The sequence below is a fragment of the Microtus oregoni genome, unplaced genomic scaffold, assembly GCF_018167655.1.
Source record: "Microtus oregoni isolate MIOR12 unplaced genomic scaffold, Mior012 000000F_ref0000247, whole genome shotgun sequence".
Lineage (NCBI taxonomy): Eukaryota > Metazoa > Chordata > Mammalia > Rodentia > Cricetidae > Microtus > Microtus oregoni.
The window spans coordinates 80,308,182-80,329,871 of NW_024543059.1; the positions used below are offsets into that span (position 1 = coordinate 80,308,182).

The window sequence follows — 21,690 nt, forward strand, 5'->3', positions numbered from 1 at the left end:
GTTTGAAGCCAGCCTGGTCTACAAGAGCTAGTTCCAGGACAGGCATCAAAGCTACAGAGAAACCCTGTCTCAAAAAACCAAAAAAAAAAAACCAGGCTCTGGAGGCTGTTAGTCTTTACCAGACCAGATTTTAAGAGAACTGGTTAGGTTAATAAATGAACAAAATCAAAGAGATTAAAAAAATGTCTAGATTCAACAGGACTGAGGAACATACGAATTTACAGACTATGGCATGCATAGACCTCATAGGTTCAAGCCAGAGGGGTCCGAGCACTGAGAGGAGGACTGACATGGGGTCCTACTCATAACCAAGAGGAGAATTTACACCCACTGGTAAAGGGAAATCAGCTTCCTCCAGGGGACTCTTGCTGCTCATATCAACCAGACACCACGGCAGACCTCATGCCTGGGAGTGGTGGCCAACACAAAATGAACTCAATGGACTTTTGAAGGGGGAAGGGTGTAATTTTGATTTTGTTTTCATATTTAAAAAATATTTTAATTGGCCATTTGATTGTTTTGATTTTTGGTTCAGTGATTTTGCAGGTCTAGGAAGGTGTTTGAGTTTGTTTTTTTTTTAAGAGAAAATTGGGGGGGTAGAGAGGTGAGGAAGATCTGGGCAAAGCCGGGAGAGGAGAAAAACATGATCAACATAGATTGCATAAAAAATTAACTACACAAATCAGCAGAAAAAAAAAAGAGGTGAAAAGCTCTGCTCTGGAGCCCAGAGGACAAGCACTTACCTGGGCTGGAGTGTGGAGCTGTGCTCATCCGTTCTTCCTGCTCAGATCATTGGATAAAGGGAAACTGTGTCACATGTCTGCCCTTCGGCGTCCCTGCTCAAACTCCGTTGTCACATTATCTGGAAGTGGAGCAAAGGAATGGCCTCAGTCGTGTGCTCCTTTACACAGAGAGGTGTTTCAGTAAGCTCAGGAAGAGGTCTGCTCTTTAACTCTCATGGAATTGGCATGCAAGAGCTTCCACATGTGTGCACGTACTTGCAAGTTTGTGTGTGTGTGGTGTGTCTCTGTGTGTGAGTGTGTGTATGTGTGAGTGTATCTGTCTATGAAAGTGTGTATTTATCCAAGTGTGTGTGTCTACATGTGTGTGTGAGTGTGTATGTGTTTGTGTATCTCTGTGTGTGTGAGCAAGTGTGTATACATCCAAGTGTGTGTGTGTGTGTGTGTGTGTGTATGTGTGTGTGTAACAGAATTGTTTGGAAGGGAGACTTGAGGATATGACCTTGAAGAGGAACTGAGACTCAAGAGAACACAGGCCTCTCCCTGTAGCAAGCTTTCTTTTGGGGCCCACAACTAGCTCCCCAATCAAGACATGGAGACTTCTTATTAGTTATGAATGCTCGGCTTTATCTTAGCTCTTATTTGAATCTTTTTCTCTTTATCTGTGTTTTGCCTTGGGGCTTTTTTCTTTTGTTTTTCTTTTTCTTTTTGTTTCCATTTCTGGCTGGCTGACTTCTGGCTCCTGGCATGAATTTCTCCTTCGTTATCTTGTTCTTCTCTCCTTTTCCTCCAGCCTAGATTTCTCCTCCTACTTATTCTCTCTGCCTGCCAGCCCTGCTTATTTCTCTCCTGGGTCACTATTGGTCATTCAGCTTCTTCTTCTTCTTCTTCTTTTTTTTTTTTTTTTTTTTTTTTTTTGGTTTTTCGAGACAGGGTTTCTCTGTGGTTTTGGAGCCTGTCCTGGAACTAGCTCTTGTAGACCAGGCTGGTCTTGAACTCACAGAGATCCGCCTGCCTCTGCTTCCCAAGCGCTGGTCATTCAGCTTCTTATTAGACCACTCAGGTGCCTTAGGCAGGCAAGGTGAATCAAATGTAACACATCTTTACATAATTGAACACATGCAGCTTAAACAACGGTAACCCATCCCTACAGCATTAAACAAATGTAGCATAAATATATGTAACACCTATTTACATAGTGAAAATAATATTCCAAAACATTTCCCTTGTGATTTCTTCTAGTCTTTCACCTTCTCACAGTCCTCAACACTGACTATCAGGTTGTAGTGGGAGGCTGCTTGTTCGTTCCTGGCATCTTAAAGCTGAAATAATCACACCAAAACTATTATTTGCAATACTATTTGGTCAATAGCTTAAGCGTATATTCTACTCTTACATCTTAAATTAGCCCATTTCTATTGATCTGTATATTGCCACATGTTTGTGGTCTACCAGTAAGGTTTCATCTCTTGTGGCAGTTACATGGCTTCTCCCTGACTCTACCTACTCTCTCTGGCTATATTTTGTTAAGCCATTGGCCAAAAGCATCTTCTTTATTAACCAATGGCAATAAAACATATTCATAGCATACAGAGGGGAATCCCACATCACCAGATTGGAATTTTATGTTTTCTCTTTGATTCTTGGTAGTCAAGATTATATACCTGGGAGACGTCTGTAACCCTATATTCTAATGGAATCCTCAGGGGGCATAGGCGAACTGAGACACCTTCTGGAACGGTTCCTTACCATGCCTCCTGATTTGCTCCATGCCTCCTGATATTTCTCAGCTGCCTTTATCTTGCTTATTCTTCCCTTCCATTCAGTTCTCCAATAAAGCCAGTTGTATCAGTAGCCTGAATGTTGACTGCTGAGCTTGAGCAAAGTAGATAAAAACTACCCCGTGTATTAGCAAACGCGGTATAACTACTCACATTTCAAGATGGTAGTGCTACTTCAGGTACTCTGACTCAGAACCAAGATCACCCTAAACTAACTGTTAATGATATTTCAGTTTAGTAAACAAAAGCAGCTTAGACAATTGATCCTGCAGAATGAAAATGAACCTTTGTGTTAGTTTTTTTTTGTACAGAATTTGGAGCCACATAAACGTTCAATATCATTTTAAACTTTAGAACATGGGATGCCAGATGTCTTTGAGGCAGAATCCAAAGCACAAAAGGAAAGAGTCCATGTCCTTGCCCAGTAGATGGCACTCCTCTACTCTAGTGAAAGCAATAGCAACATAGATAAAGATGCATTTCATAATTGGAGTGTCCTTCCTGCCTTCCATGCCCACAAAACCTCCTCTAGCTTCCATTCTAGACCTTACCTACACATTTAGGTCTTCAAGTGCCCATTAATGTCGTGTTGGCACTGTCTAGTTGTCCTTTTGAGAACACTCTTTGTACTTCTGAGCAGGCATCTCCTAGGGACAGGACTGGCAAAGTAGTTTTCAGGGCCTGTGTTAACACAAGGGGAGCTGATATCTGAGATGGCTTGGGGGGCAAAGCACTGCAGAAGGAGCGGGCCCGAGTTATGATCCCTAACCCCCACATAAAAACTTGGCATAGCAGTATACCTCTGTAACTCCAGTGCTGGGAGGGCAGTAGATAAAGGAGGGTTCCCAGAGTTTTCTGACCTGCCAGTCACTGATGGATGAGCTCCAGCTTCAGTTAGAGATCCTGTTCCCCCACACTATGATGGAGAGGAATAGGGAGTGATATTCAGTGTCAACTTCTGGCCTCCGTACACACGTGTACGAGCAATCCCTTACATGACCGTGTACATACATAAACATAGACACACACTCACAATTGGAAGAAAGATGAGAATGAAAATACAAGGGCTCCTTGTTATTGAGAATCTCAAGAAAGTAACAGCAAGACATTAAAACAAACCTAGGGCCTTTCTGAGCCAGAACGGGTTGTGAGCCCATGAAAGCAGCCATGTTTAACAACATACGTGATAGTTCTCTCTCCACCCCATGCTCTCTAACACCCCAGCACTCTCTCCCCCACGGCATAGTCCCAAATGGTTGCTCAAGAACGGGAGAGTACTGATTATTGTTAAGAAACAATAATATATATATTATATATATATATTATATATATATATATATATATATATATATATATATATATAATGAAAGTTTAGAAACCCAGTCCAGTCACCTCATTTTAGAGATGCCTGAACTAGATCCCGAAGAGATGAAGTGGCTTCTCACGTTCACACTAGTTAGCCTGGAACTGGGCTGGAACTAAGAGTACTCATTGGCCAGGGTGAGGCTCGCTCACACACAGGCCCAGAGAGAGAGAGAGAGAGAACGGAAGAGACTTTCCATCTACTCAAAGGAAAGCTTCAATCCACATTTTGGCTCACTTTCTGTAGAATAAAACAGGATAGATATACATTTTTATTGTATATGGAGGGACCACTCAAGGTGTTTTATGTGTGAGACATCAATCCCATATGTGGGAAAAAATTAAAACTCAGTACACACGCAAATAAAATATTTAAGAAACAGCCATGAATGCATATACCACGTGACTTCTTTTTAATTTAAGGAAACACTACTTACAAAGCGATGTGAGAACAATATTTATTTTCCTTTTAAATACCACTTCATATATGTCTTTAGGAACATAAAGCAAATGATGTCCTAACTCGCAGTTACATTTTAGGCATTGACAAGACTGGAAATTTGCTGGTGTTCATGGAAGGATGAATCTGTCTTTCATTAACACGATAGAGAGAGAAGTCTGACCACAGTTCAGCTCTTCAGTGCTGCTCTGGGCTCCAAGAAGCTTGCTCATTCCCTCTTAAAGAACCGCTTGGCCTCGACTCCTTCATATATGTAGGTCTAAAAGATGTTGACCAACACAACAGGATGTGCCATTAAGATAAAATCCCAAATTAAGAAAAGCAGTAATGTTCAAGGTTGTCATATATTTTCTTATATTTGATTGAAGCACTTTATGAAGCTATAGCATAGAACCATTAAAATTACATTTTGGGTTGTAGACATTTATGTTTTTTGTTAAAATGCAAATTGCTGTATGTATATGTGTAAACTCTCTTCAGTAAATAGATATCTCTCACACACATATGAAACAAGTAACAGTTTACTTATTACAGCTGTGTCATAGATGTTACTGCTGGGAAGAGACACCATAACCATGGCAACTCTTATAAAGGAAAACATTTAATTGGTGTTGGCTATCAGTTTGAGAGTTTCCATTATCATCATGGTGGGACATGAAGGTGTGTAGCAGACGTGGTGCTGGAGAAGGAGCTGAGAGTTTGACATCTTGATCCACAGACAACAGAAGTGGACCCTGAATGACACTGGACATAGCTTGAGCGTAGGAGACCTCAAACCCACCCCCATGCGACACACTTCCTCCAACAAGGTCATACATACTCCAACAAAGCCATACTTCCTAATAGTGTCAATCCCTGGTGGGGCCATTTTCTTTCAAAGCCTCCACAAGGAGTAACTAAGAGTGACAAAATTCTTGTTCATAATTATTTTTGTCTTTGGAATGTAGTTATAAACCTTTCTTACAACTTACCTGGATTAGCTCATCACCAGAAACTTCACAGATATCAATCAGCTCCTTTCCATTGTCTACTCGTGTGAATTTTGCAGTAAGTTTATTTCCCTCAAGGCTCCAGGTCCCCTGCATCAAATAATAATGCAGTATTTATTTATTTATTTATTTATTTATTATATTATGGTCTTACATGTCTTTAATATGATTTCCAGTTTTACAGACCCACATTTTCACAGTGGCCCTATAGACGCCATGCAGTAATACATTGCCCCCATTTTACATGTGCAGCGACTGTGGAATGACAGAGCAGCTCCTCACAAGTCAGAAAGAGGACTGGCCCCGAGCTGCGGGAGCCAAGGCTGCCCTGGGAACTGTTAAGCACCACTCTGCTGACAATTGCTATGTGCTGAGTTTTAGTGCAGATGAGAAGGGATTATCATTAGGGATAAAATATTCACAGCTATACTGTCATTGCAGGGCTGATGGCTCAGCTGGTGAGAGAACTCGTAACCCAATCATGAGGACCTGAATTCACATCTCCAGAGTCCACGTACAAAGCCAGGTGTGCTCACACACGCCTATGGCACCAGCGCTGCAGAGGGCAGAGACAGGAGGATCATGGGGGCTTCATGGCCATCAGCCTACCTCCAGGTTCAGTGAGATGCCCTGTTTCAAGGAATAAGATGTACAGTAGGGGATGAGAGCACTTCATGTCCTCCTAGGGCCTCTTCCTCTGCAGTGGGCATGTGTGGGCATGTGAACACACACACACAAACACACACACACACACACACACACACACACACACAGAGAGAGAGAGAGAGAGAGAGAGAGAGAGAGAGAGAGAGAGAGAGAGAGAATTGTGCTGAAAGCATACCTGACTAGAAAAAAACTCTGAGGCAAAAAAAAAAAAAATTCACTGTTTTTTCTTTTGATTTTTCAAGGCAGGGTTTTTCTCTGTAGCCCTGGCCATCCTGGAACTCACTCTGTAGACCAGGCTGCCCTCAAACCCAGAGATCCACCTGCCTCTGCCTCCCAAGTGCTGGAATTAATGTGCCACCAACAACCAGTAAAAGGGACATTCTTTGTTTGTTTTTTTACATCCTGACCAAAGAATCCCCTCCCTCCTCTCCTCCCAGTCCACCTCACCACACCCTGCCCCACCCCATCCATTCCTCCTCTGTTTCTACTCAGAAAAGCGATTCCCATTGATATCAACCAAATGCGAGATATCAAGTTGCAGTAGACTAGGCGCCTTCCCTCTTATGAAGGATAAAACGACCCAGTACAAGGGGAAGAGTTACAAGAGCAGGCAAAAGAGTCAGAGACAGCCCTGAGGAGTCCTACAAGAAGACAGAGCTACACAACTGTAACATACAGGCAGAAGGCCTAGGGCAGTCCCATGCAGATTACCTGCTTGTTAATTCTGTCTCTGTGAGCCCCTATTATCCTAGGTTTGTTGATTCTGTAGGTTTTCTTGTGGTGTGCTTGACTCCTCTGGCTCCTACAATTCTTTCCCCCACTCTTCCACAGAATTTCCTGAGCTTCCCCAAATGTTGGGCAAAGGACCATTCATTCTTAATGACTTACCACGAGTTAGACTTTCACATTGGGATACTCACTTATTCACTAATTTTTTTTAATCAGTTTTTTGAGATATGGCCTAGACTGGCCTCAAACTCACTCTGTATATGAAAAGAAGCTTGACTTTATGATCCTCATGACTCCAGTTCCCAAGTCCTGGGATTACAGGCGTGTATGACCATGCCCAGTTTTATGTAGTGCTGAAACACAACCCAGAGGTTGGTGCTTGCTACACTCTCCTGAGTCAGCCTCATTCTTGGCTTCTAAGTGTATTGTCCAAGTATATTTATGAATAGTTACTGTGCTTGGATATCATAAACATGCTTGTCGTCTCCTAGCATGAAGAGTTGAAAATACAGAACCTTCCCTTTCCTTGGGACTGACTATCACTGTACTTAGTCCATCTAAGAGGATTATTATAAATCTGATTGTTCAGCATCATGTTTTCCCAGATGCATATCCCAATAAAATATTATAGTTAAAGATTTTGCCAGTGACGAGTATAAAATAAAGTATGAAAAAACTTCATTGGCCTCTTCAATAAATGAAGGGGGTTGCATTAGTTGAACCATTCCATGAGATAAACTATTTTGTATTGATTTAAAAAAAAATCAAGAATGCATCGCTTAAAAAAAAAAAAAGGCTTACTTTGAGTTCAGTTCCATCTGCTAGAGTATAGTCAAAGTTGACACCGAGTTCAAACACAACGTCAATGTTTCGAAACCGGCATGATTCCTTAATAATGAATTTGTTTCCTTCTTGTTTGATGGTCAGTTTCAAATTGTCATGCAATGCAAGCTTCCTCTTCATCACATTAATGCCTGTGAAAGGAGAGAGATCGGAGGGAACGAGGAATGAAAACGCCACAGAGAATGTTTCCTTTTCTAAGTTTGTCTTGTTTGCTCATCTTTATTTTGTGGGTGGAGGAGAAAGAGCAGTGTCGTGTGTGCACAGCAACACTGAGACACTTTGAGAGAAAGCCGAAGCTCTGGCAGATCCGGAGAAAGGGTTCGAGCAGCTTTTCCAAACTAAGAAAATGTAAATTGTAAACGGAGACTGCACTTTGGTTTCCCCATCACCCCGACCCGAATAATCACACAGAAAATATATTAATTACAGCACTGCTTGGCCTGTTAGCTCAGGATTCTTATTAACTAACTCTTACATGGTAAATTACCCCATTCTTATTAATCTGTGGATCACCATGAGGCTATGACTTACTGGTAAGGTTCCGGCATTCCAGGGTGTCTTTCTCCTTCAGCAGCTATGCAGATGCCCCCTGATTCCACCTACTCTCTCTCTCTCTCTCTCTCTCTGTTCTGATTTCCTGCCTGGCTTTACTATGCTAAGCCATTGGCTGAAATAGCTTTATTCTACAATCAATAAAAGCAACACATATACAGAAGGACTTTCCACATCAGTAAATGAAGCAACAAAATGTAGTTCCTTAGCCCCAAGTAACTTTAACAAGACTAACAAACTCTGTGCTTCAGTGTTCAGTCAAATTTCAACTAGGTCGAATGGAGAATTAAATAATTATTAAATAATATATATTCATATATTAAAGAAACACAAATTCAGTTCTAGACATTTTAAATTTTTCAATGCTACTTTGCTTTCAAAATAGATTTTGTTGTTGCTGTTTGAAACTGGGTCTAGGTACATAACCCAGGTGGCCCCCAAACTTGCTACATAACCCAGGCTAGTTTTTAACTTATATACAATGCTCTCATTTCACTCCTGAAGTGGTAATATCAAGGCATATAGCACCATGTATTGCTTGCTTCATAATTGTATTTATTTTTGTGGCATTTCTGTTTGGCCCAAACCAGAAAATTAGAGGCTTTATGATTAAATTCATTATAAATTGAATGTACAAATTTTATAAACTTAAATTTGAAATCTCTAAGTATGAGACATAATTTATGCAAATTTTATTTGGGGAAATGACTTTTTGCCCAATTTGTAGTGTAGATTGCCAGAATATTAGCTAGACATTTATAATATAGTCAAATTAGACCTTACTAAAGTAAACAGCCTTTTATGGTTATTACTAAAGTTAGATAATTTAGAGAAGAGAATTGCATATAGTTTAGTCAAACTGAGTTTTGATAAAATTGTTTTCTTACTTTATTAAAAGTTCCTTGTTCTTTTGCCTCCTATAATCCAGTGTTATTCTAAACTCTGGAAATTATCATAGCTCACTAGAATTTTCTTTCTTCAGTTTTCAGTTGCATAGGTGCAACAGGCAAGGAAAGAAAACACAGGGACTCTAATACTTGCTCTAGGGAGACAAGATGTCCTTCCTAAAGCAGCAAGCATGGATGCAGATTTCCCGGCTTTGCACCATTGCACCTGAAGCTTTACATCACCAGGCATTCTCTACCACACACAGGAGAAAGCAAACGCTCAGCCGCCCAGGTAGACAGTGCTTACCCATTTTCTCCATGAACTTTTCATAGTTCTCATTCCGGTCTACTTTCCAACTGCCGTCAAATGCCATGGCCTCAGCTGTGTGCGCCTCTGGGAAAGCAGAGATTCGGTCCTGTCCACGAGAGAGAATTTATCCTATTTCTTATCTTTGAACCAATTCATAATGTGATGTGGAAGTTTAAAGTTCAAGAGATTACATGCCATGCCCCTTTACTTTCTCTTTGTATGTTTTCTTTGAATCTACATCTGTGATTGAGTCGAAATAAAATTTGATAATCATACCTAATCTGTCTCCAATTACACATGTGGGCACTTATATTTCAAGAACTGAGAACTATGGTGGCACAACCTTTAATCCCAGTCCTCGGGAGGCAGAGGTAGGTGGATCTCTGAGTTCGAGGCTAGCCTGGTCTCCATAGGGAGTTCCAGGACAGCCACTGTCTTCAAAGACCAAGAGAGAGAGAAAAAAAAGGAGGGGGAGAGTTAAGAGTTAGGGGGTGGTAGAACACATCTTTAATCCCAGCCCTTGGGAGGCAGAGGCAGGCAGATCTTTATGAGTTATAGCCTGGTCTACATAGAGAGTTCCGCTCCAGCCAAAAACCAAACAACAAAAATGAATTAGACAAAAAAAAACCCTAGATAATTTTCTATTTACAAATTCAAAGTGCACACTCTATAATAGTATTATAATTTGTAGCATACATCAAACAATGGGACATGAGACTTAATAGCCCAAACCTTTCCCAGTAGCAGTTGCCTTAGGAGACTATGTGAAATGCAATTGAAAATTTAAAGTTTGAATGATTATTGGAACTAAAAAGTGTGTTTTCACTTTTCTTTGTTCCTAAGATTACTTGAGAGGAAATTAACCTAAAATTGAATCTATTAACTATTTGCCCAAACACTGCCATTATCATATTCTGGAACAGAGTCATTACCCTGAGAAGGAACTGAGTACAAGTTATGTTAAGCTGTGGATTTTCATTTCCCTATTCTTAGACCATTAAGTTCTCATCCACTTTCTACATCTAAGGACGTTTCACACAAATAGAATTATATAACAGTGGCCATTTTTATGTTTGTATATGAAAAGTGAAAACTGAATGTGTTTTCAGTATTTGCAGATCAGTTCTTTATTCTTTTGAACATTTTATTCTTGATTACCATGAGTAAATTATACAAATTAAGAAATTCAGCATGGCATTTCAATCATGCATCATCAAATTCAGTTTTCTTCCCTCCCTCCTCCCATGCCAACCTCCAGTAAAATACTAAGCTCAATGCTTATTAGTTAAAATTAAATTTTCCAGTATGCCTTTTTTGTGGTGTTGTACTTAGGTTTAGCAGTATTTTAAATGTAACAGGTCCCAAAAATTTCATAGGGAGTGGCACTATTAGGAGGTGTGGCTTGGTTGGAGTGCATATGACCTTGTGGGAGGAAGTATGTCACTGGGAGGGTGGGATTTGAGGTTTACTAATCTCAGGATAATGCCAAGTGTCTCTCAGTCTATTTTCCGTGGCCTGCATATCGAGATGTAGCCAGTACCACCTCTGCCTGAATGCTGCCATGTTTCCCACCATGATGATAAAGGACTGAACCTCTGAAACTGTAAGTCAGCCACCCAAATTAAATGTTTTCTTTATAAGAGTTGCCACAGTCATGGTGTCTCTTCACAACAATAAAAAACTCTAAGTCAGAAGTTGATATCAGGGACTGGGGTGTTGCTGTGCTAGGCCTGACAATGCATTTGTTTGAAGGAATATAGACCATGGGACTTCAGATGGGAAAGGCACTTGAACACTTTAAGAGCTGTTTGAGGGGCCATACTAGTAGGAGCATGGAAGACAGTGGTGCGAAACGTGATTTGATTAACTGTGGGGGACTTGCTCAAGATGCTGCAGAGGAGAGTACTAGTATCTTCCTAGAAATATTTTCTGGGATATTTTGGTGGAGAAAATGGCTGTCTTCTGTCCTTGTCCAAAGAGTTTTGGATGAATTCTGGGGACAGAAGAAATCTCAAAACAGCCTAGTATAGACTCCATCAATTGGTTACTAGTGTTCATACTTGTAAAGATTTATAAAGAAAAGAAGCAAACTGAGCAGGGAAAATTACAAGATCAAAGTTTTGAGGAGAAAAGGAGCACCAGAAAGAAAAATGGAGCTAAGACTTGTGTTCAAGGAAATAAACAGATTAAGAAATGGAATATAGCCCGGGCGATGGTGGCGCATGCCTTTAATCCCAGCACTCGGGAGGCAGAGGCAGGCGGATCTCTGTGAGTTCGAGACCAGCCTGGTCTACAGAGCTAGTTTCAGGGTAGGCTCCAAAGCTACAGAGAAACCCTGTCTCAAAAAAGCAAAAAAAAAAAAAAAAAAAAAAAAAAAAAAAGAAATGGAATATAGGGAGTGGTGACCTCACGGTATGATCCCATCCAGCTAACTTTACAACTTGTGAAAAGGAATTAAAGAAAAGCTTAGGTCCAGATGTGGCAGTGCATACCTTTAATCCCTACATTGGAAAGGCTGAAAGATCTCTGAGTTAGAGGCCAGCCTGGTTTACAGATCCAGTTTCAGGACAGACAAATGTAGGCAGTGAAGGACAGAAAGACAGTAAAGATATAATTGAATAAGGGGGTTATTTTTGAACCACAGTAAGCAGCAGAACTTGGCAGCTTTGGCAACATGGTTCTGGCTTTAAGTTAAGAATAGAAGAAACAGGTTATGGAATTTGCCTCTGTGACTAAAGAAAGCTGCTATGGCCAGGCATATGTCAGGCATGTCTGTGAACGAAGGCCTAGTAGAGAGGCCATTGTGCGAAGCTGTGATGTTGAAACCTGAATTGCCTTGGAGACTCCAAAATGTGAGAGATGCCAGAGTCGTGGGATACCTGCCAAGGAGAGCTGCTAACAGAGAGAGTAGAACCAGCCCAAGAGAAAGAAGAGTGTTGCAGTCAACGAAGTTGAACAGAGTTGCAGATTTAAAGAGTGCTTTGACATGGAGATGCAGAGTTTAGAGTTTTCCCAGCTGGGTTTCGGTCTCACTTTGGCTCAGTATTTTCTCAGTATGTTCCCTTTCCTATGTTTTAGAATGGTAGTGAATATCCTGTCTTGTTATATGTTGGAACTATGTGATCTATTTTTTATTATGATTTTATATGGGATTACAATTAAGACATTGCATGAAAGGACTTTGAATTTTGGACTTTTAAACATTGTTGAGACTGTTAGACTATGGGGACTTCGTCCGACTTGAAGTTGGACTAAATGCAGCTTGCATTTTGATATTGTTACAAGCTCATAGTGGACAGGGAGTGGAATGAGGTAGTTTGAATGCAATCGGCCCCCATAATTTCATAGGGAGTGACACTATTAGGAGGTGTGACTTTGTTGAAGTTTGTCCTTGTTGGAGGAAGCGTGACACTGTGGAGGCAGGGATTGAGGTTTCCTGTGCTCAGGATACTGCAGAGTGTCTCAGTTTACCTACTATGGCCTGCATGTCAAGATGTAGCCAGTACCACATTTACCCGCATACTTCCCGGATCTTCTTCATAATGGCAACAATGGACTGAACCTCTGAAACTGTAAGTGAATGACCCCAAATACATGTTTGCTTTATGGGAGTTGCTGTGGTCATGGTGTCTCTTCACAGCAATCGAAAACCCTAACTAAGACAGTATCCCTGATTTCAGGGACACCTTCCAACACCATGAGAGTCCTAAGATGACTTTTCGTCTTGAAGACTGATAAACAACTAAGCAAAGTCTCAGGAGGTAGAAATCTCTCTGGATCATCACAAATCTCTCAGGATCAGGGTTTACCATTTGCCATGTGGAGAGAGAACAAAAGCCAGATATTATGGATGCTATTAAACAAGATGGTTTTTCTCACTTTCTGTTCCAAAGTAAATAGATGTCATAAACCATATGACTTCTGATTCAGAAGCCATAGCCCAGTATAGCAGGGGGAGGGACAAGTATGAGGGAACAACCAGCAGTCCACATCTGTCCCACCCCCCTTTTTTTGCTGCTGTTTCCAGCTTAGGAGACCTGTGCTGGAAGAGGAAACACTTGGAGCAGGAAGCAGGAAGCCTTGTTGTTGATGGGTCTTTTTTTTTTTTTTTTTTTTTTTTTTTTTTTTTTTTTTTTGGTTTTTCGAGACAGGGTTTCTCTGTGGCTTTGGAGCCTGTCCTGGAACTAGCTCTGTAGACCAGGCTGGTCTCGAACTCACAGAGATCCGCCTGCCTCTGCCCCCCCCCGAGTGCTGGGATTAAAGGCATGCGCCACCATCGCCCGGCAAGATGTTAATGACTGACAAGAGACTATTACTATGAATGAGTGTGCTCAGGGAACCTCTCATTAACTCAACAACAGCAGAGAAGCAGGGCATTCTGCTAAGAATTCTAACCACATCAGAGAAGAGGATTCCGACAACTCCTAATATTGCACAGAGCAACAGAATCACAGTTTAGAATTTTGATTTGTTGTCCATTGGGCCCCAGGTTTTGTGAAGCTGTGCTGTATTTGTTCTTATTTAATGAAACACACTAGAAAGAAAACTGCCTTCTACTAGATTCATTCTTTCACTTTGAAAGAAGAAAATGTCAGAACACAAGCAAGGAAGGGGAAGATTCTAATAATGGAAAGTTCTTTTCATTCATAGCCTCAGATGTAATAAAAACCAGCTGTGTTACCTTTGTGTTCTCAAAGATAATGAAACCTTACCATCTCCAAGTCATCAAAAACCTAGCATACTTTTTTTTTGTTTTTTTTTCTTTTTTTTAAATTTATTTATTTATTAAAGATTTCTGTCTCTTCCCCGCCACCGCCTCCCATTTCCCTTCCCCTCCCCCAATTAAGTCCCCCCCCCCTCAGCCCGAAAAGCAATCAGGGTTCCCTGTCCTGTGGGAAGTCCAAGGAACCCCCACCTCCATCCAGGTCTAGTAAGTTGAGCATCCAAACTGCCTAGGCTCCCACAAAGCCAGTACGTGCAGTAGGATCAAAAACCCATTGCCATTGTTCTTGAGTTCTCAGTAGTCCTCATTGTCCACTATGTTCAGAGAGTCTGGAAAAACCTAGCATACTTTTAATGTGGAAGGAAACTTAAAAGTTCATGATGGTTCTACAAGGTGTGTCTAATCTGAAGCCCATGTGCTTGTGCCAGGATAGTTATGAATGTCTCCCTCTTTACGATTATAAAGTTAACTAAATTATTATGGGATTGTTTTTTACAATCTTTTTGAAAAGTGGGCAGCTCAGTTTCTATCATGAACTTTATAAAGAACATCATGTAGTCATTGTTGTAATGTCAGATTATAGGCCTAGGTGCCGAAGCCTGTAAAACAGAAACTCAAGCAATACACTTACAGAGATTCACGGATTTAGAAACCTATGTATAGTAGTGGCTGCTGAGGGAGGGAGAGTCACTGTCCTTTGGGGACTTGATAATAGCTTAACCTACTGTAATATGTAGTCTTACATCCATGGGAACCCTATTTAGGGTTTCCATTGCCGTGAAGAGATAGCATGACCACAGCAACACTTAGAAACAAAAATATTTAATTGGGGCTGGCATACAGTTCAGAGGTTTAGTCCATTGTAGTCATGGCAGTAAGCATGGCAGCGTGGAGACAGAAATGGTGCTGGAGAAGGAACTGAGAGTTCTACATCTTGATTCATAGGTCTGTATTCTACACTGATTAAGCATACAATCACCCCCCCCCCACACACACACACATACACAGTGACACACTTCCTCCAACCAGGCCACACCTACTCCAACAAGGCAACACCTCCTAATAGTGCAGGTCCTAGGGTCCAAGCATTCAAACACATGAGTCTATAGGGCCATGCCTATTCAAATCAAAACAACAGGTATATGGGTAACCTACTGTCAAGTCCGCAAAGGACAGTGACTTTCCCTCCCTCAGCAGCCACTGCCACCCGTAGGCTTCTAAACCCACAAATCTCTGTAAGTGTGTGAAGCCAATGCCAATACCTCTACCCACTTTACTTTTTCACAAAGAAAATTCATATTCATAGTTTAGGTGTTTATTAGAAAGTGATTTTGGAACACTGTGGCTGGCACAGGTGACTCCTTGGGCCTGGTGTGCCTTGGATTTGCCAGGCAAGGAATAAGTGTTGTCTGGTCAGGTACGTTTCCACTCTGATCTCAAGGCCGCTGAAGTAGCACATAGCTCAAGGATGAGACCTGAAAGGCAGGCTCTGGAGTGCTTTCTTGCCATTGCTCACCTAATCGTGTTTCACACTAGGACTCCCCGCTTTGTCTGTGGTCACCTTAAACTACTGAGAGGAGCAAAATACCCGGATGTAAGAGAACACTGCTTGGAGTCACACACACTGCTAACAGATGGGCATATTATACTTGACCGTCCATTTATGAGCTTGGAAAACCCCCTGTATTGTAGCATCACTAAATGTTTATGTGCCCTCTTATTTTACAACACTATACTTCTCCAGTTCGCTCTCCATACAGCTAGTCCACTCTTACCACTTATTAGATTCTATCTAGAAAGAAAGAATTACGTAAGACCTGTGGGCAGGACAACATTTACCTCAAAGACTTTTCCTGTTGGTAATACTGAGCTTATTATGCTTAGGGTGGACCTAGCCCATTCCTTTCCTGTTCTTACAGACTCTAAGACTTAGCATCTTCGGGTTTGGGGAAATGAAGGATGCGACTGTGGATGCTATGGATATTATGGATTCAGCTGCCTTCCCTTGGCTCTGCAGACCTCATCCCCCTGAGAGAGTGGTCTGGAAGAAGCAGCCATTAGCAAAAGCTGGTGCTGATGCATGTCTATGTCTCCAAAGGAAAGCAGAAGCCACATTCTCCAGCACTGTTTATATCAACTGCTTTTACAGCCAATCTCCACGCCTTACTGTGTAATTCCAGGGTGTTCCAAGGCATACTGTGTACTCCATGGTCTGACTGCCCTACTGAGCAAAGAGTTCAGAGTCTGATATCCCTCCTTCAGCTGGGTATAAAGGTCACAGTATAGCCCAAAAGACTAGGAGGAGATTCATGATAAGGAGCGAATATTTTATCATGGTATCCAGAGGTCAGCAACAAGGGAAAGGGATGTCCTGAGCTTATCTCAGAGGACTGACCTTCAGACACTCACAGAAATCCCTTTTCCCCCATTAAATGATGGGAAAGAACATTTCTGGGTTATTTTGTTGACTATGTCATAAAAATTAGAAGGGCATAGTGAGGTATAGTATTTAACCTCAGAATTTATAAATTTAACCTCAGAATTTATAAATTCTGTTTTTTATCCCAAGTTGTTTAGCTTTTTCATATCAAAGACCAACATATATGTGGAAAGGAGATTGAATAAAGATAAGCGCTGGGGGTGGTGCCTGAGCCTGTTGTCCGGGGGACAGTGGGTGCTACTTATGTCTGGAAAGTCTGGATCAGCCACAACATCTGGGGTAAATCACCCTTTGGTTTAGCTCATCTCCATGGGAGCTCAACCTTTGAGACAGTTGGCCAATCAGAGGTTGTAATTTGCTCCCACTCTCTCCACCCTTGGTCAGAATTTGCCCCTTAAATAATGTCTCTGCTGAGGGTATTGATTTCAATGGAAGCAATTTGAATGGAAAATGTTTCCTTATTGATTTTAATTGTCCTTTCCCTGTTTATTCATCTATCAATTAACTAATCCCTTCCCTAATTATAAGTCAAATGCAATTTATGAAGTTTAACTGAAATGCAAATGTTTTTTCTTTAATCTTTCTCTCTCTTTTTTTTTTTTTTGGTTTTTCGAGACAGGGTTTCTCTCTGGTTTTGGAACTAGCTCTTGTAGACCAGGCTGGTCTCGAACTCACAGAGATCCGCCTGCCTCTGCCTCCCAAGTGTTGGGATTAAAGGCGTGCGCCACCACCGCCCGGCTCTCTTTAATCTTTCTTGTATTGTGTATATACATGTGTGTATTTTGTGTGCACATGGGTTTGTGCATCCTTGTGTGTATGAATGTAAGCACACGTATGCCACAATACGTGTTATGAGTCAAAGGACAGCCTTCTGTATGATCCTTACCTTCCACCTTGCATAAGAGAGTCTCTTGTTCTGCACCTATGTAAGTCAGGCTAGGCGGCCCATGAATGCCCCCATGTCCTCCCCTTAACACCTTCCATTCTACTATAGGAGTCAAGGGATTGCACATGTGTGCTACTGGGCTTGACTTTGTTCTGGGCACTTGATCTCAGTTCTTCACATTTGCAAGGCAAGCTCACTGAGCTATTGTTAGTCTTACTAGGCAAGAATAAGCTCACCACCAGAATTTTGAAACAAGCTTTTAGTGACTACAAAGTGACACTAAACATGGACTCTAACTGAATTTGTAGACCTGGATGTAGGTTTCTGGTTCAGCAATGAGCAGAGCTGTAAAACTGCTTCAGTAGCTTTTCTGTGCTTTACCATTGCCAGGTAAGCTAGCAGTTGCCCTCACAGTTTTCTTTTCACAAAGTGACTCTTCCCTCAGGATAAAGGGTCTTCCCATGAAGACAGAGAGCCCTAATCAGGTTTCAGTTGCTGTGATGAAGACCATGACCAAAAGCACCTTGGACAGTGTCTTAGGGTTTTTCTTGCTGTGAAGAGACACCATGATCACAGCAACTCTTATAAAGAAAACATTTAATTGGAGTGACTCGCTTACAATTTCATAGGTTCAGTTTATTATCACTGTGATGTGACATGGAGGTGTGCAGGCAGATGTGGTACTGGATACCCGAGAGCCCTATGTCTTACAGGCAGCAGGAAGTCTACTGAGATACTGGGTGGTATCCTGAGCATAAGTAACCTCCAAGCCTGCCCCCACAGTGACACACTTCCTCTCACAAGGCCATACCCAATCCAAAAATGTCACCCCTCCAATAGTGCCACTCGCTATGAGAGTACTGGAGTCAACTACATCAACTACCTCATTCCATTCCCTGAACCCCATGAGCTTGTAACAATGTCATAATGCAAAATGAATTCATTTAGTCCAACTTCAAAGGTCCCCATAGTCTAATAGCCTTGACAATGTTTAAAGTACAAAGTCTCTTTCAAGATTCATGCCATCTCTTAACTGTAATCCCCTAAAAATCAAAATAAAAAAAAAACAGATCACATACTTCCAACATATAGTAACACAGGGTATACACTACCATTCCAAAACATAGGAAAGGGAACATAGTGAGGAAATATTGGAACAAAGCAAGACTGAATCATAGCTGGGCAAACTCCAAACTCTGTATGTCCATGTCTGATGTCAAAATGCTCTTTAAATCTCCAACTCTGTTCAGCTTTGTTAACTGCAATACACTTCCTTCTCTAGGGCTGGTTCTACTCCCTGTTAGCAGCTCGCCTTGGCGGGTGTCACTCTATTCTGACGTCTCTAACATCTTCATTCACAGACATGTCCAGCATATGCCTGGCCTCAGAAGCTTTCTTCACTTGCACAGGCAAATTCCATACCTATTTCTTTTATTCTTAACTCTAAGCCAAAATCATGTGGCCAAAGCTGCCAAGTTCTGCTGCTTACTGGGGCTGGAACTTCTTCAATTATGTCTTCACTGGCTTTCTGTCCTTCACTGCCTAAGCTTAGCTCTCCTGAAATTGGATCTGTAGACCAGTCTGGCCAGACCAGATCTGCTAGCCTCTGCCTTCCCAGTGTGGGGGTTAAGGACATGGACTACCACATCTGGAGCTCAGCTTCTCTTTAATTCCTTTTCACAAGTTGTAAACTTAGCTGGGTTCCCTCCCTGGATTCCATTTCTTAATCTGTTTATTTCCTTGAACACAGGACTTAGTTCCATTTTTCCGCCTGGTGCTTCTTTTCCTTTCAATTTGCATCGTTTGTATTCATATTTGCTCAGCCTGTTCTTTTTCATTGTAAATCTTCATTAGAGTAAACATCATTAACCCCAAGTCAGAGCCCATACTAGGTTGTTTTGAGATATCCTTTGCCAAAGGAATTAATCCCAAACTCTTCACTTTAGTCTCAGACTGCTCAAACAAGGCAAGAACAGTCACATTCTTTACCAAAATATTACAAGAATGATCTCTAGGCAGCATACTAAAGTTCTCCTCCAGATGTCCTTGAACCAGGCCCCACAGTTCAAATCATATTCAGCATCACTATCTTCCATGTTCCTGCTAGCATGGCCCTTAAGCAGGACTTAAAGCATCCACTGCTTTCCTAACCCAAGCTTCCTAAATTGAGATTCTTCCAGACAGAAGCATGGCCGGGCTTATTACAGCAATACCCCACTCTTGGTACCAATTTTGTCTTGGAGTTTTATTGGTGGTAAAGACCATGTTAATCTTGACCATGTTAATTCTTTTAAGGGAACCATTTAATTGGGCTAGCTTATACTTTCAAAATTTCTATTACATAAGTAACCCCAAAAATTCTAACAGGGAACCCCTACAACTGATAAGCCCATTCCTTGAAGTGGATACAAGATTAAATAAAAAATATTAGTAGCCTCCCTGTAAACCCCTTGAGGAACAGGAGTGGCCAGGCCCCTCGCCTGAAGACCTCCAACTGCCAGGTTTCACGCACAAAACACTCCAACTGCCCTAACAGCTGGACCCAGCACCACCCTACAGTGTAAAAAGTTCAAACTCTGGAATTGAAATCCTACCAAAATATCCCACCTTGGAAAGCCTCACCCTGAAAGGTTCCCCTCCCCCTACAACACAGAAGAAACTCTATATAAGCTCCGCCTTCTTCTCAGTTCCCTGCTGTGCCCAAGCAGAGGTAACCACCTCCTGATTTTTTTACCCTCAACACATCACTTGTGCCAAGTTTATTATGAGGTGTGACTTTGTGTTATTCCTTGGCTCCCAGCTGCTAGGATACCTTTCATTCTGAGCTATAACACTTACAATTGGTGCTAAAGCCTGGATAGGCTCTCCTAGTGTCTGTGTTTTTCCTCTGAGGCCTAAGATGCCCTGGAACCCTACCCCTCACTCCCAGTCCACCTGCAACACTCACCTTCCAGCTCACCAATCCTTCAGCCCTCCATCCACCAGCAAGAATTATGTAAATTTCCCCTTTGGTCAATGTAAATGTTTCCCTGAGTTCACGGAAGTAACCATTGAGTGTCTGGAACCGCTCTGGCACTCTTGGAGTTGGATGTGTGCCCAGTCAAGCTCTTTATGACTACAGATGGCCCTCTCCACCTGACCCCATCCCCCCCACCTTGGAGATGCAATCCTGCAGTTTCCTTAGGACCAGCCAGGCTATTATGCCTTCTCCTGCCCTCTTCTCCTGTCTTCTCTTAGGAGCTGCCTCTAACAACACAGCTTCATAGGTCCTCATGGTTTTTGTGACTTCATTTTCCAACCCATTCCCGTGGATGAGAACCCCCTCCTAGAGCTCTGTTTTTTGTCCTCATCTTCTGGCCTCTACAAAAGCCCTGGTACGAGGTACTGAGTCTTTCCTCTGGCTTAGCCAGGCTAAGCCCTGATCCTGTTGACTGTGTTAATGAGCCACTGAATGATTGGTCCTTATTGGGTCCACCCTGTGTTCATGGGATGCAGGCGACTACAGGCTGTAATGACATTTTCCTTGCCCACTCTCATCCTTGGAAATGGAGTCTTCCATATACTCTCACGCCCTGTTGAGATGCCTCTTAGAAAACCTCCATCCTTTCCACCTGACACCCCACCTGAAGTTACTTTTGTAATTGAATTTGGCCTCAATGTGCCTTAGATAATCAATACAAAGTGTTGACTTGTAGCACCTTAGATCCTAACATTTTGGGGGGCCTTTACGTAACTGCCAGCTATCTAGAAAATGGAAAGAGGTTCTCTATTCCCAATTTCTTTTTTTCTCCACGTCAAGTCTTGTTTATTCTTATATAGTCTTCCTTCCCGTGATGTAATTGTCTATCTTTTAAGTTACCAAATGATGAATCTGGAAATTTGCTGCAAAGTGGTAAGCAGGATCCAGACCTAGCAGAAGAGCGAGAAAGCAAAGGCGTAGGCCAGCTGCAATGTGCACACACATGAGCCGTGTACACACACGAACCGTGCACACACACGAACCGTGCACACACACGAGCCGTGCACACACATGAGCTGTGCACACACATTACACACTCTCATCACTGGCTCGTGTGTGTCTCAGCTCCCTTCTGCAGCGCCCTCCTTCTATAGCCAGAGCTCACAAACTTCATGTCTCTAATCCATGTTTGTTCCCAGTTTACCGGAGTCAGTTTTACAGGGATTTAGGCGTCTTGTAGGTATGAGTGGCATCAAACTGTTGTTTTATGCTGTCCAACTTCAATTAAAAGCTGGCTCTGGAGTTGGGATATGGCTCCCTAGTCCCTAGACCCAAACATACTTGTTTAATGGTTTCTTTCAAA

At 41.9% G+C, this 21,690-nt stretch overlaps 1 protein-coding gene across 2 annotated transcripts; it reads right to left on the reverse strand.

Annotated features, from left to right (window-relative positions):
* Window positions 1-4,330: 4,330 nt before the first annotated feature.
* Window positions 4,331-20,393, reverse strand: LOC121452191 (fatty acid-binding protein, intestinal-like). Of its 2 annotated transcripts, none has more exons than XM_041658078.1 (5): window positions 20,316-20,393; window positions 9,317-9,425; window positions 7,529-7,701; window positions 5,315-5,422; window positions 4,331-4,602 (listed from the first exon to the last, which is right to left on the reverse strand). In XM_041658078.1, the coding sequence occupies exons 2-5, from the start codon at window positions 9,381-9,383 to the stop codon at window positions 4,552-4,554; spliced, it is 399 nt and encodes a 132-aa protein (XP_041514012.1). In that variant the 5' UTR covers window positions 9,384-9,425; window positions 20,316-20,393; the 3' UTR covers window positions 4,331-4,551. The 2 variants fall into 2 exon arrangements, with proteins under 2 accessions (XP_041514012.1, XP_041514023.1); XM_041658089.1 differs by having other exon boundaries at window positions 9,317-9,429; window positions 20,316-20,343.
* Between the last annotated feature and the right edge of the window lie 1,297 nt (window positions 20,394-21,690).